Source organism: Corvus hawaiiensis, chromosome 19 (assembly GCF_020740725.1).
Source record: "Corvus hawaiiensis isolate bCorHaw1 chromosome 19, bCorHaw1.pri.cur, whole genome shotgun sequence".
Lineage (NCBI taxonomy): Eukaryota > Metazoa > Chordata > Aves > Passeriformes > Corvidae > Corvus > Corvus hawaiiensis.
Window position 1 is genome coordinate 7,480,758 of NC_063231.1, and position 14,140 is coordinate 7,494,897.

The following is a 14,140-nucleotide window of genomic DNA, read 5'->3' on the forward strand; positions in this document are numbered from 1 at the left end:
GAGACTGGAATGAGCCAGGCAGCTTGGACCTGTCATTTCAAGGGCAGGAACCTGTGGGGAGAGAGGAGGTCATCATCTGGTTTCAGATAAATGCCCACTTCATGCTAATTAATTAGAAACCCAGCACAGATAACAGGAGAGCTTAGATGACCATTTAGCTGAAGCATTCCTGTAAAGCCACATGTGGCTATGGAGCAGCTGAGAAAGGGAATTCACCTGCTGCTTTCATTAGAGATGCTCATGTCTAAGAGAAAGCAGAGCCTGGGAGTTGGGAAATCAGGAGTTTGCTCATGGCTCAGGCTCCTTGCTCATTAATACCAGCTCAGGGCAGAACTGGATCACACAGTAGCACTGACCTAAATCACGTCAGGCACCAACACAACATCAGCTTCTTTCCAACCAACTAGACCATACATACAGCTGTGCACACCTGGATCAATGACAGCAGCACCTGAGTCACCACCAAACCTCCTCCTCCAGCCATTTTGAGTTTTCTGTGTTAAGGTTTTTCTTTCAATCAGATCATCACATTCAGTACACATCCCTCTGTGAAGATACAAAAGTTGTGCTGAGATAGACATTGCAGGAAGATGGATAAGGTGCTGCCTAAGCCAGGGCTGTTGTAGAGAGAATTGCTGTCAATTTCTGACCTCAAGCTCAGCATGTGGCTTTAGGGAAATTATTTAAGTTTGCTATCACTTCTCATCTACTGGGAAGGAAAACGTAATGTGGCAAAGACCTGCTTTCCAGAATTAAGGGAGGTAAAATGGGACAGCAGTTGGAAGCTACTTTACCACTCTTGCTGTAAAGAAGGGAGACTGACATGCAGCTGTCAAAGACAGCACTCAGCCAGTATGGGGGGTTGATGCACCATGTCTAACACATCCTGAGTGAGATCATCCCTATCCCTAAAGCCACTTCAAGGACAAAACTTCACCCATTAGGCTCCTTGATCAATATAATCACAGACAAAGAGCTAAGCAATAAAAATGCAGAGGCCCATTCTGTATGTCTGGAGTTGAGAGCAAGGAGAGCAGTGAGGTCGCGGGGAGGATTTGCAACTTGGCTCTTAGCGAAGGCCCTTCTCTCCAGAGTGCGAATCAGAGCAGCAGCCAGGTGCTAAATAAATATTTAGCAAATGAGAAAGTCTCCATTTAATGAGAAATTATTTGGTGAAACCAGTTGGGGAAATGGTTTCAGTAGCACGGTAACAGAAGCTGGCGCTGCTCTCTGCCCCACGGGATGCTGTGGTTCCACTTGTGTTGTGTAAGTCAGGATCTCCAGCTGGGACAGGCACAGGAAATATAACTCATTACTGAAATGCAAGAGCCTTTCAGGGTTAAACCACTTTTAGACCAGCCAGATTCATTCCCTGGTTGCAGAATTTGCCTAGCAGCAGCTTTGGATGATTACTATCTTTCTTCATAAGAGCGACGCTGCAGACAGGATGGTCTAAGTGTAGTGGCGATGCCAAGTTTGTAGGAAGAAGAAATTTTTCTTTCTTTTATGTTCAAGGGCTGAGCTTCATTTCCTCACTTTTATCTACATCATTAGGCTGTCGAGATGGCAGTTCCCTGCCTAAACGTTAATTACTATATCTCTCTTTTAAGGGGTGTTTTCAAGGGGTTAGTGCCTCCATCTTCCTTGTAATTACATGCAGTGGGTTAGTACAACTCATTGGCTATATCCCACGGTCCCTTGAGAGCTCATCCCCGCTGCAGTTTCCAGCAGATGAACACTCACAGAACCAGTCCTTCAGAGAGCTGCTGTCTTCAAGCGTTCAGCCAGATAATGAGCCGATTACTGTGCCTGCTCCCGCTGCCGACGGCGAGCTCTGTGCACAGACAGGCTGCGCATCACCAGTTGCTGCAGTTAATATTCCTCCCTTCTCTCTATCCCTTCGACTTGGCAAAACTCTGTACAACCAGTCCCTCCCCAGGGCAAGAACTTCCACAGATTATTGACAGAGCAAAAAAAGGGAAAACCAAATCTTGTCAAAGCCTGAGTATAAAAGCCCAGTAATGAAACAGTGACACAGCTGTGGTGGTGAGGGAAATCTCAGATGCTGAGCATGGCTTTGTCATGTCGGCTGTGACACGTGTGCATCAGGGGCAGAGCTGCTGTGGGGTTTTATGCCTCTACAGCTGAGAAGAAGGAATTACAGCTTCCTCATGTGAGACGTTTCTAAGTGAACAGCAATGGTTGAGATCGAAAATTAAAAATAAAGTTGTGCTTTGGAACAACTGCTACATTTAAATGTCAGATTCTTTCCTTGAAAGCTATAAGATAGCTCGTTCCTCTCCAGGGAAAGTGAGTAGGAGCTTGCTATGCAGGGAAAATGTTTGGAATAGCATCTGCCTACCAGTTTCCCATGCAAACACTCCTAATCCATACTTCAAGCCTGGATAAAGCTAAATTACCTGAAGGCAGTCTCTGCAGAGGACAGCACCCTGTACACAACACTCCATCACCCGCACGCAAACCACTGCTTGCTTTGCAGCAGAAACCCCAGACAGACGAACACTAACTTTCACCCAAGATGTAAAGGAAAGAGTTTTTAAAGAAAATATTAGCTGGGAAACACCACTTTTTCACAGGCTGTACATGTTCAAAACTTAGATACCGCAGATACCTGCCACGGAAAAAAACTCCTGGGCAAATCACTGACTGAGGCAACTCCAGAGACTCAGCAAAAACCTTACAGCAGAGCAGACAGATTGGCCTCAGCCTGTGTCTGGTTTCTAAGAGCTGTGATGCCAGGGCAAAATGTGCTCCAGGTTTCTGTCTGCTGCTGGTCCACTAGAGGACAACCTAATAATGATGAACTCCTTTGGGTTACACAAAAATGGCCCATACTGAAAATGCTGCTGCCAAATCTGGCTGACAGCCCATGCTGGGATCGCTGCTCTGTGTGTGCTGGGCCTCCTTTTTACTGGTACAGATTGATTCCTACAGACTTATGAAGCTCCAAAAAATGCCTCCTGCAGTTGATGCCAGCCTTTGCAACTACAGAGAGAAAGAGACAGAAGCAAGGGAGATTTCCAGACAGACATATGCAGTTTTTATAAAGCAAATCAAGTCCCCTACACTGTGCTCTGCCACAGAGAAAACCCTGCCTGTTGCTGCCAGATTTCTCACAGTCTTCTGACATGATATCATGTCTTTTCAGTGCAGGAAGTGCTCTGAGGTACAGAATGATCTGTTTGCCTTGGTAACATGTGATTTATCAAATCATAATGGAGGAACCTATCTCAGGTATAAACAGTGGCCAAGACCACAACAAAATCAGCACATCAGCTCAAAGCCACAGAAAAGAACAGGCTACTGCTCTGGCAAGGCAAAGAAAAAGAGTAAAACAGCTTCTCAAAACCCGAGGGAGTCCTTGCTTAATATTTTTAAGGCAAATAGAAGATGAATAAAATCTGAGCTAGCAGTAGAGCTAATTTCTGGAGCTAGGAAGCAAATGAGCTGTGGCAAGAAGCAGAACAGCAGAAAACAGCAGAGAATTAATTGCAAGTGAAGTGTCTCAGGTTAGAATTGAAGTTAGAGGGGTCAGAGTGTCAAAGCAACAGTTTCCAGTGGGTAATTTGCTTCCTCTACATTCCTCAGCCCCACCGGGGCTGTGCCTGTGACTCGGGGATGAAAAGTGCATGTGTCTGTAAAGAGAGAAAAATACACACCGAAGGCAGATCAGAGCTACCTAAAAGGCAAAAATCTGACACTCCTCCCGACGCCGGCGAGCGCAGGCTGGCTGTGACCGGGAGGGCGCAGATCCAGCCATCCCCTCGGACTGCGATGTGAAGGGGCACTGCCCAGCCCCCCGTCGGCCCCGCTCCATCCCCTCCCACCGGCGGCGGCGAGGGATGCTCGCCCCCGGCGTGTCTGCCCGAGTCAGCTGCTCTTGATGTCAGAACTTGCTCCGGGCTCGGCGGGGCGGCAGCGGAACCGAGCGCAGCCGGGGCTCAGCCGCTGCTCGCCGGCTGCGGGAGCGCTCCTTCCTCCCGCATCCCGCCGGGAAAGCGCGGGGGCCCAGCCCATCCCATCCCACCGCGGAGCCGCCGAGGCAACTTGCCCAACTTTTTCCGTCCCTGCTGCCGGCACTCGCTGCCATGGCCCCCGGCAACTCTTCCCGCAACTTCTCGGCGCCGGAGGCTCGGAACGGCTCAGGTGAGCGGGGCTGCGGGGGCCGGGCGCTCAGCGGGGCTGGGGGCGATGGAGGAGGGGGATGATGGGGGGCTGAGGCGGGGACCCCCCGCACCCCACCCTGGCCGTGCCGCCTTCAGCACCCGCGGCCGGACAGCGCCGGGCGGGACGGGCTGAGGCCCCCGGGGTGCGGGACCCTCTCGGGCACCGCACAGCGCTCGGACAGAGCCCGGCCCCGCCGCTGGCCACGGCGGCTCGGAGCCAGCCGCTACCTGTTGGCTGCCAGGCAGCAGAACTCCAGCAGCCCGCAGGTCCTGGCTGCTGGGAAGGGAGGAACCAGCCCGGCTAGACAGGGAGGGAAGCGAAGAGAAGATGAGATAGGGCTGGAGAGGGGTGCAGAGATCCTCGCCAGTCTCCCGTTTTCTCCACGCTGCCCTGCTTTCAAATCGATAGTTTAGGGTCAGGCAGGCCAGTTGTCAGTGGTGAAAGTTAGTGAAACTCTTCAGCAGAGGGTGGTTTATACGTGGTCTTTGACTCTGCACCAGCAGAGTCCTTTAGAAACCAAAAATGTGCCTTAGGTACTTCCTTCTGAAATGCAGTGAAGATGAAGTCTCTTACGTATCAGGGCATGGCTTAGAACTACAACCACCTTAGAGAAAAAAAAAATTAGCCCAGCCCTCATTCAGTTCACATCGTGCAGCCACTTTGGGACTTTAAGAAAAGCTGTCAGGGCAGCCACAGCAAGGACAAATCAATGCCTGAAGTATCTGCTTCAATACAAAATATATTCACTTGGATATGCACAAAAGCAGCACTGAAAATTCAGATTCAATGATGTCTCAAGATGAAAGAGACTTTAGAACAGAGAGAACTTTTGAGCATTTGATAGTTGAGCTCTTCTGACACCAGCCTATAAAACACACATGAACTACAGCTTCAAATTAGCGCAGCTGATAATTCTTGAAAGCCCTGCTTGTACAGACACCATCAGCAGGACAGATGCCACAGCACTGCACAGGCCACCTCTCACACAAAGCCTCTGGCCATGCACACATCCTGCTTTGAGGCCAGCCAAGCTCATCCCAAATGTTACGGAGTCACCATGAGCACTGTATCGATTATACGGCAGGAAAAAGACATTTTGTCCCAATTTCCAGCTAACCATGTGCCATTTGTGTTTCACTCAAACAGTCCTTTCCCACCACACTCATAAAGTTTGTGGTTAAAAGAAAGGAGATCAGAACTCATACAGCTACATGCAGAACAGCAGGACCAGAGTCATCACCTTCAGCATTGAGGAGGTGTGAGATCTGTTTGGATGCTCAAGGGATGCACAGGTTGGATGCTCGAGAGTGTCAGGTTTCAACAGGGTGCTGATGGCCGTAGGTTTTCTACTAAAAATCATAACAGGGGACATTTCCTTGAATTAATGAGTCACCAGGAGGAACAGGAACCACTTAAACCCCCACACATGGTCTGGACAAGGCTATGTCATCAGCTAAGCCTGACTTCCACCTTCAGACCCCGGCCAGTTCTCCTGTGCCTCACTGGCTGCTTTCTGACACCTGCAGAGAGGCTTCCCAATAAAATGGTGCAGCAACTGCTTTACTGTGTTCTGTCATTGGCCTTGGACTTGTTCACGCCTAAGCTGGCTGCTTCCTAATGCCAGAAGGACTGAGCCAGTGGCAGCTCATCATGGCCCACTTTTAAGAGCACTGAAATACAGCACACACATTTCCAGCCACAGGCCAGCAGAGTAGCCCCAGCTATCTTGCCAACTCCATCAAACTTCTCTGTCACACCGAAGTAAATGTGGAGAAGTTTGTACTCAAGAATTTGAGAGGTCGAAGTCAGCAAGTACCACTTCAGCACACAGACACCGCTTTGGCAAAGACCACACCTGTAAGTATCTGTTATTTCACTTAATCTCATTTTCAAGATTTCCCTAGGTTCTGTTGGAGGAGGCTTCCCCTCTTCTGCTGCTAAGGGGATCCAATTGCTCAGCGACTGAAAGCATTTCCAATTAACAGCACATTGAATCATCTGCAATTCAGTGAAAGGCAGCCTAGGCTGCAGGGCTGTCACACACAGTCCTTGTAACAGCCACATAAATAACTCACACAAAACCTTTTCCTAGAAAAAACCCTGCCAGGTCCCATAGGAGAGGAGTAATGAGATGAAATGAGATTTGCCTCAGCTAAGAAGGGCTATTTTAGACTCCAGCACATGGGAACCCTGCAGAACAGAGAGCACCACCATCACTTCGACACCACCTCCCATGCCCAAGAGCTTGTGGCTTCAAAATGTGATTTTACACCCAGGTGAGGGACAAGGCCAATGTGAATTTGGTTATGTTTGGGCCTCTCACCCCAAAGAGGGACAGTCAAGCATTGGCATGGATAAGCTAAGTGTTATCAGGCAAGAATTTTGCCTTGGAAATCCACCCACATCCAGAACTCAAAGAGAGCAGCTTTAAGCTATTTTTCTCCTAGGACAATCCCTGTTGAAGGGCCACTCTGAAACACACTCCCAATCCCTGTCTGGCCACACACTTGGATTTCTTTGTAGGAAAGAAACTAGAGAAAGGGAGAGAGGCAGGGAAGGAAGACGGAAAGGAGAACGTTCTCTGGCCTGACCTTGACAAGAGAACGGGGGACAGCCAGGGCACAGTCCTAGATCTCATGATACAGATGAGCATGAGCTGTCTGCCTGCATGGTCAATGAACTCTGTGTCTCATACCATACAACAGATAAACTACCCAACAGATGAACTGAAGCTTTCTGACAGCAGCTTGAGCATTGACTTTATCCAGATTTTGGCACCCACAGAAAGGTTTTACTTCTCCACTGTGTGAAGCACCAGCTGCCTCACCCACTCCCCTCAAAAACAGCTAAAAACACTTCACTCCATGGAATAAAAGTTACTCTCAACTCTGTCAGGTGCTGGTGAATACAGAGACATGCCAGCCAGAGGTTAGTCCTTCAAAAAAGGGCTGGGGAGTTGCAGAGCAGGACAGAAGCACATCAGGAGAGCTGAGGAAAGATGCCTACACATGGCTAGGTTTGGGTGGCGTACTGCATATACTGAGGCAGAGAAGGAAGTGCCAAATCCCCAGTGCAGCCTCTCCAAGTGCTACAAAGGGTATTAAAAATCATCCCAAGCTATGTCTTTCATGGGGATGGGTCCATCTGCAGGACAGGACAAGCACACAGAGTTGTAAAGAGGTTATCTCTGGGTTGCACTCACTGCCTTGCTTTGTTTTGGCAGTAGCAGAGAAGCCAGCACCACACACCAACGTGATCATGCCCAGTCTCTTCAGCATCATCTGCTTCCTGGGCATCGTGGGGAACCTCATTGTGATCTACACTATCGTCAAGAAGAAGAAGCTGAGATGCAAACAGACCGTGCCTGATATTTTCATCTTCAACCTCTCCATCGTGGACCTCCTCTTCCTCTTGGGCATGCCCTTTCTCATCCACCAGCTCTTAGGCAACGGCTCGTGGTACTTTGGAGCTCCCCTGTGCACCATCATCACCGCCCTGGACACAAACAGCCAGATCACCAGCACCAACATCCTCACAGTGATGACACTGGACCGTTACCTGGCCACCGTCCACCCCCTCAAATCCACCTACGTTCGGACGCCGTGTGTTGCGGCTCTCGTCATCTGCCTGGTGTGGCTCCTGTCCTTCCTGACCATCATTCCCGTGTGGATGTACGCAGGCCTCATGCCCCTGGAGGACGGGACTGTGCGCTGTGCTCTCCTGCTGCCCAACCCAGAGACCGACATCTACTGGTTCACCCTCTACCAGTTCATGCTGGCCTTTGCTGTGCCCTTGGTCATCATCTGCGTGGTCTATTTTAAGATCCTCCAGCACATGGCCACCACGGTGGTGCCGCTGCCCCAGAGGAGTCTCCGGGTGCGTACAAAGAAGGTCACCCGCATGGCAGTCGCCATCTGTTCTGCCTTCTTTATTTGTTGGGCTCCCTTCTACATCCTCCAGCTGGTTCACCTGGGCATCGACACCCCATCCATGGCCTTCTTTTACGCCTACAACTTTGCCATTAGCTTGGGCTACGCCAACAGCTGCCTCAACCCCTTCCTCTACATTGCCCTCAGTGAGACCTTCAAGCGCCAGTTCCTGGTGGCCATTCGCCCTGCCAAAGAGCCCTGTCGCAACAGCAGCTCTGCCAACAACAACAGCATGACAGAGGCCAGTGTGTGCCTGAAGCTGGCGCCAGAATCCACCCAGCAGACTCAGTTTCTGGAGGACTTCTCCCCACGCTCGCTGCCAGTGACTGTAGCTGTTCACTAGGGCACTCTGAAGGGAGGGCAGCAGAAAGCCTTTGGATCTGTGAGTTGATGGAGGAGCAGCAGCTGCAGGCAGGTCTTAGAGAAGCCTGTGGACTACAAACTTCCAGCTCCAAAAGTCCAGGTGCCTCTCTTCCACTGCTCTGCTCCTGCTCTGCTCCCAGCCTATGAGATGTTCTGTGCTGCTGCTTTTCATCCTGGACAGGAGGACTCTGCCACCACTGGGCCCCCAGAGAGGATGAATGGAAAAGAGAGTAAGGACAACAAGTGGATTTCCAGGGGGAATATTCACCCTGGAAGAGTAAAACCTCTATCAACATTGCCCAACAATTCCTCACCTCTTGGCCCGACCAGGGTTCCTAAGCAGCTTGTCAACATAGAGCTTCTTCATTCAAAACTTGAACCTTTGAACCACAATACCATATTTATTTTTTTTATAAGTAGTCTGCAGACTTTGCTGGCTGTGCTGATGTCCTAGAAGCACACAGCAGAGAGATCCTGGGGACAGAAGTCTCACCCAGCCCTGTTGCTTGGCCTTTCAGTCTGGCCCCGTCTGCCTCCAATGCACTGTATTGTTTGGCAACCAAAACATTTCAAGAACTGGCTCATTTTGATGCTAATCCTAAATATTTCAAGCAAAATCAGACACATAATAATCACACTGCTTCAAGGGACTGCAAAGAATTCTCAAAACTACTGCTGCTGACACCAGCGTTGTGGCTTTTCATGCCAATGAGCAGATTTTCACAGTGCTAGTTCTTCATGTTGCTCTTGTGCCTCACAGTCTGCATGGCCATTGGGGAACCCCCGGCAGAGGGTTTTAAACAGGACTAAAAATCACAATGTGCAGAGATCTGTGGAGCAAGAAGCTGTGGAAAAGCAGCTCAGGGGAAGCAGAGTTGCTTATGCAGCTTCCTCAAAAATAACAAATGCTTTACACAAAGTTAAAAGAGGGAAAATTAAATGTCTGCGTGTTGTATATGCGGCTTTAACAGTTGGAGGTTAGGAAATAACTCTGCTCATTATAAAGTAGAGAAAAGACAGCAGAGATCAGCTCAAAGCGGGGATTACACCGACAGCCTGTGCCAGGCTCCACAGGGACCACGCAGGCATTGTTCAACACTTTGTCAGACATGGAGGGACTGGTTACTGTCGATGGATTTAATTTAAAGAACTAAAAACATCAAACAATCCAAAGGAATTTGTTATACCACGCTTACGGTTTCACGCCACCAGCCACCCACGATATGCCCAGAACAGAATTTCACCCTTACTCAGCTCCAAAGCAAAATCGTGTCACCTGCACAGGATGTCCTAAGCCACACACACTTACAGGCGCACCTAATGCACCCACACCACACTTGTCAGCGTATTTAAGTACAGCCAGTACTTCAACCTACACCCTGTAGAGAGCACACAGCCATTCGCTCACCTCTGGCGATCAAAGCAGTCAGGTGTGCAGCACCTTTGACACCATCAGATGCAGCACGTTGCTTTCTGAGTCATTGAACAAACCTCAGGACAGGGTCTCTGTATTTTCTTCCAGGCTCTGTCAAAACCAGCCCATCCACACCGTGACTGAGGGTATCTCATGGATTTTCCGCCTGCGTTTCCCTGACCAACAAAGCCAGACACCTGTGGAGCTTTCAAGCTTTATGGCTCGAAAATCTTTGCCCCGTTTTAACTGCCAGGAATTTTCACCTGCTGTTTTTCATGGAGCTGCTTTGCTCTTTGGCCAGTACTCTCCCTGAAGGGCTCGGATGGAGCGAAGGTCGAGGAGGATATGTGCTGTGCCAGCCAGACTTGCCCTCGGGACAAGGAAAGCTATTGTGCTACCTTTCTCCCATGAGGCAGAGAAGGAAAGAACTGGCACACTTTTCTGGGAAAGGAGGTGGTAATGACTGGGTAGGTGTTTCTTCCTCTAGTGCCAGCCATAAGGAAAGTATGAGAAGTGAAAACAGACTGAGCTATCGGGGCTCTCTTGGAGAGCAGTGTATTGAAGATATTATCTTGCTTACACAGTAAAGCTGTTTATGGTTGAATGAGTCTGTTCTCATCTGAAGTGAGTCAATCTGGCCCAGTGTGGCCAAGCCATGTGCTAAAAACCACAGGGGCAAGTGGGCCAACCAAGAAGGGAGGCCACCCCAGCACCAGCTGGTGCAGCACTCCAAAGGGGTTTTGTGGGGCAGACCTTTCCCAGATCTCATCACACTGAAGTCAACACACCAGTCCAACACCAACCACAACATGGGCACCTTCCCAGCTTGAAGCCCTGTAGATCTCATCTGTGTGAGGTGGAAAGCCATACTGGAGAGACTGGTCCCAACACCAGGGACAGGGTTTCCCATATAGCCAGTGTCCCAGCAGAAGCATGTGCCCCTTCCCACCACCCTGTAAAAGCTCATGGTTTCCATTCCCTCATGTTCCTCCTGCCTGTCCTGAAGGGGCTTCCTTGTCCAAATATTTAAACACTGACTGTGGGGTCCTTCCCTTTCCATGTACATCCATAAAAGCGTGACAAATACTCCTTGGGAAGACAAGGATGAGGATGCCTGTGTGTGTATGGAGAGGCTGGGAAGGGAGGCACAGACAGGAAGCAAAGTAGCAAAGAACACAGCCAACATAAAACTTTTGTCAGCTTCCCAAAATCACCCCAAAGCACAGGGCAAGACGAACAAAAGCCTCTTCTTAGAAGCAAACCTATTGATCAAATGCCTTCAGAGGTGTCACCCTACCTAGAGGATAAGGCAAGGCCTTTCAGGAGCTAAACAGTGTCTGTGCACCTTGGTGTGACCTACTCCAAACATCCTATACCTTTTCCAACTTTTTCAGAGCTGGCTTTGTTCAGTCAGCGAGTCCATCGACATTCTGGTTTGTGTTCAGCTTTACCTCTTTGTCTCTCCGCTCTTTGTATTTATTATGGGATCTCCTGTCTCAGTGCCTTGGTTACCAACGGCAGAGCCTGAATAAAGGGAATTGCAAAGTAGGGAAGGGCACAGCTACTCATGCAGGAATAGGGAGCCTGGAGAGCTGTGAGGGCTGCCCGAGAGGTGACGTGAGAAGGGCACAGAGATAAGGCAGCTCATTTCCCGGCAGTCCTGCTTGCCGTACACAGCCCACTTTCTATCTTGTCTGAGAGAAATCAAAGGGAAATCCAGCTGAAAAACCAGGGGAAAAACACTCCCAGAACCAAAGGGTGATAGAAAAACTATTCAATCTGTTCTTTCAGATCAACAGCCTACTACGCTCGAGGAGACAAATTTCCTCTGCTCATTTTGCCAGCACTTATCCCATGTGTTTGTGAGCTGCCTTGTCAGACAGCAGGGTGACAGATGGGTTCACTCTCCAGCCCCTCCTCTTCCCCTCATTGTCCTCAGAGGTGCGAGTGAAGCCACATGTCACAGCTCTGCTCTTGATGAACTCCCACAAAAGGGCAGATGGTCCAGTTACTTTTACTCCTACTTTCCCTGCTAGTGACAAAGCCATCCTTGGCTGGTCATGGCAGGATTCAGTCCCTGGCTCACCTTTCTCAGTTACCTCTATTCCACTCTCCACCTCCCTGCGTCCCCACAGGCAGCAAAATAAACTCCTGCCTTCTCCCAGTCACAGCTCTGCCGAGCCACCCCTGGAGCTGAGGTCCCTGGAGCCCAGCTGGTGACACCCTTCCCTGGACACCCTTCTCCACCTGAAGTCTCTGCACAGCTAAACCTGCCCAGGAGAAAACTTCAGCCGTGATGGAGCACACAGACAGAGGCTGCAGGGTGGGGAGAAGGGAAAGGTGGGGTGACTCACTGGCCCCTGGGACACAGCCAGAACCTGACTAATCCTGTTTCCTCAATCCCCCATGGCTGCTAATTGAACACATTTCATTCAGCAGACTCACCGGTGGGAGAGGAGCCACGTGGCAGGTACGGATACGTTCCCAGCCCATTCGCTTCTCCTAAATCCTCCTGCCAGATGCAGGGACCACACAGCAATGCCCTTCTCTGCTCACCTCCCGTTAGCAAAGCAGCGCAGCCAAACCCCCACAGCAGCCTTTCCACTGGCTCCATCCCTGCTGGGGGGGCTGGGGAGGGGCAGCAAAAACGAAACACACCCACAGAAGAGAAGGGGGAAGGATGTCTTATCTATAGCCCCCATCTCCCAGTGAAAGGCTCCTCCTGCACACGGGAGCCCTCCAGTCTCCAGAATCTTTACAGGGCAGCATTAGAACAGGGAACTCGCTGCACCACTGGGGGGAAAAACCTTGCTAAGAGATGTAGACCACAATTGCAGAAGGGTATGGGAGAGGATATCAGCTCTGGGATCCTTTGCCCCTATCCACATCCCCTTTGGGAAACAGCTCCTATGATCATATAAGACACAATAATCATTCCTCTCACATCTTTCTACCAGTAGGGCTGCCCTGGCCATGGAAAGCACCACTCCTGATGTCCCAGTCTGGCTCAGGGAGAGCAGCAGCACTGGTTTCTCCTGAAGGGTAGAGCTGGGCTTCAACCACTGCAAAGCTACCCTTGAGAAGTGGCTTCAGCGTGAGACGTGGCAGTGCACAGAGTGGTGCTTCCAGAGGCACCTCTGGATGTGCTGAGGACAAGCATATCAGAAAAGCCATCAGGGTGTCACCTCGGTACTTTTCACCATCTCTAAACACTTCTGGAGTCAGGTCCACACTCCCTGGGGTCCAGCCTTTGCAGGAAGCCCTCCCTCCTCTGCTCCTCCAAAGCCAAGTCACTGCATCAGCCTTGCCCTCCCCACACACAGCAGCTGAACAGCACAAGCACCACCGAAGGCTCAAGGCCATGTGCACACAGGGTCAGTCGTTTGGAAAGGAGAGCCAGGTTCTGCCCATCCTGCAGATGCACACAGGGTTAGACCTTTGGAAATGAGAGCCAGGTTCTGCCCATCACACCAGGGTGAGCTGACACCACAGCAGTGAGGGGGTTTTTAGCACCCCAGGGAGTGGACCCCACCCCAGGTACCAACTGCATCATCATCCAGCACTGGATGGCAATAGGATCTGCAGGGTCTGGATCCACAGAAATGCATTTGGGGCAATGATTTTTCCAAGCTTCAGTTAAACCAAAACCTGTGTCACTGTTTAAGCTTTAAATCTTATTTCGTCCACTTAAAACTGAGTTAACAGATGAGTCAGCCCTACCCTCCAACCTGTGCTCCTGTGTCCCCTGCAGGTTTCCACTTGCAGAGTAGGCAGAGCCAGTGACTTCATTTTAATTATTCTGGTGTTTAGCTACTATTCAGTTGCCTTTGCTAATTCTGGAGGAGCTCTTACAATTATCTTCCTACACATGCTGCTGTAAGCACATGCTTGGAAACACCAGGCTGCCATTCCCTGCTCCTCCAGACACTTCAGGGGAGAGAGCAGAGCTCTCCTTCAGCAGCCACAGCAAGGAAGACTCCTGCCTCATCCAGGAGCAGGACTTCTCACACCCACATCCCCCTCCGGGCTCCAATCCTCTACCCCTTCTCCCATGGGGCTTGAACACAGAAAGCCAAATTCTAACATTTTCACGCACATTTTGGCACAGAGGACTCAATAGGGACAAGCAGAGGGATGGAAACAGGGGGTGAAGTTATCACTGATGAGAGTTTCTAAAAGTTCTGATTGACTTACTCCCTTAGGAACTTTGCTCCTGGAAGTGCACCTTCTCCAGCAGCCAGGTCCC

At 50.3% G+C, this 14,140-nt stretch overlaps 1 protein-coding gene across 2 annotated transcripts; it reads left to right on the forward strand.

Moving 5' to 3' along the window:
• The first annotated feature begins 3,871 nt into the window (after positions 1-3,871).
• LOC125336060 (melanin-concentrating hormone receptor 1-like) lies at positions 3,872-10,498 on the forward strand. Of its 2 annotated transcripts, none has more exons than XM_048324167.1 (2): positions 3,872-4,167; positions 7,412-10,498. In XM_048324167.1, the coding sequence occupies exons 1-2, from the start codon at positions 4,110-4,112 to the stop codon at positions 8,458-8,460; spliced, it is 1,107 nt and encodes a 368-aa protein (XP_048180124.1). In that variant the 5' UTR covers positions 3,872-4,109; the 3' UTR covers positions 8,461-10,498. The 2 variants fall into 2 exon arrangements, with proteins under 2 accessions (XP_048180124.1, XP_048180125.1); XM_048324168.1 differs by having other exon boundaries at positions 7,415-10,498.
• The last annotated feature ends 3,642 nt before the right edge of the window (positions 10,499-14,140 follow it).

Coding starts and splice junctions, on each gene's coding strand:
- LOC125336060 (XM_048324167.1), top strand. CDS start 4,110: ATGGCCCCCGGCAACTCTTCCCGCAACTTCTCGGCGCCGGAGGCTCGG. Junction 4,168..7,411: donor GGAGGCTCGGAACGGCTCAG/GTGAGCGGGGCT, acceptor TTGTTTTGGCAG/TAGCAGAGAAGCCAGCACCA.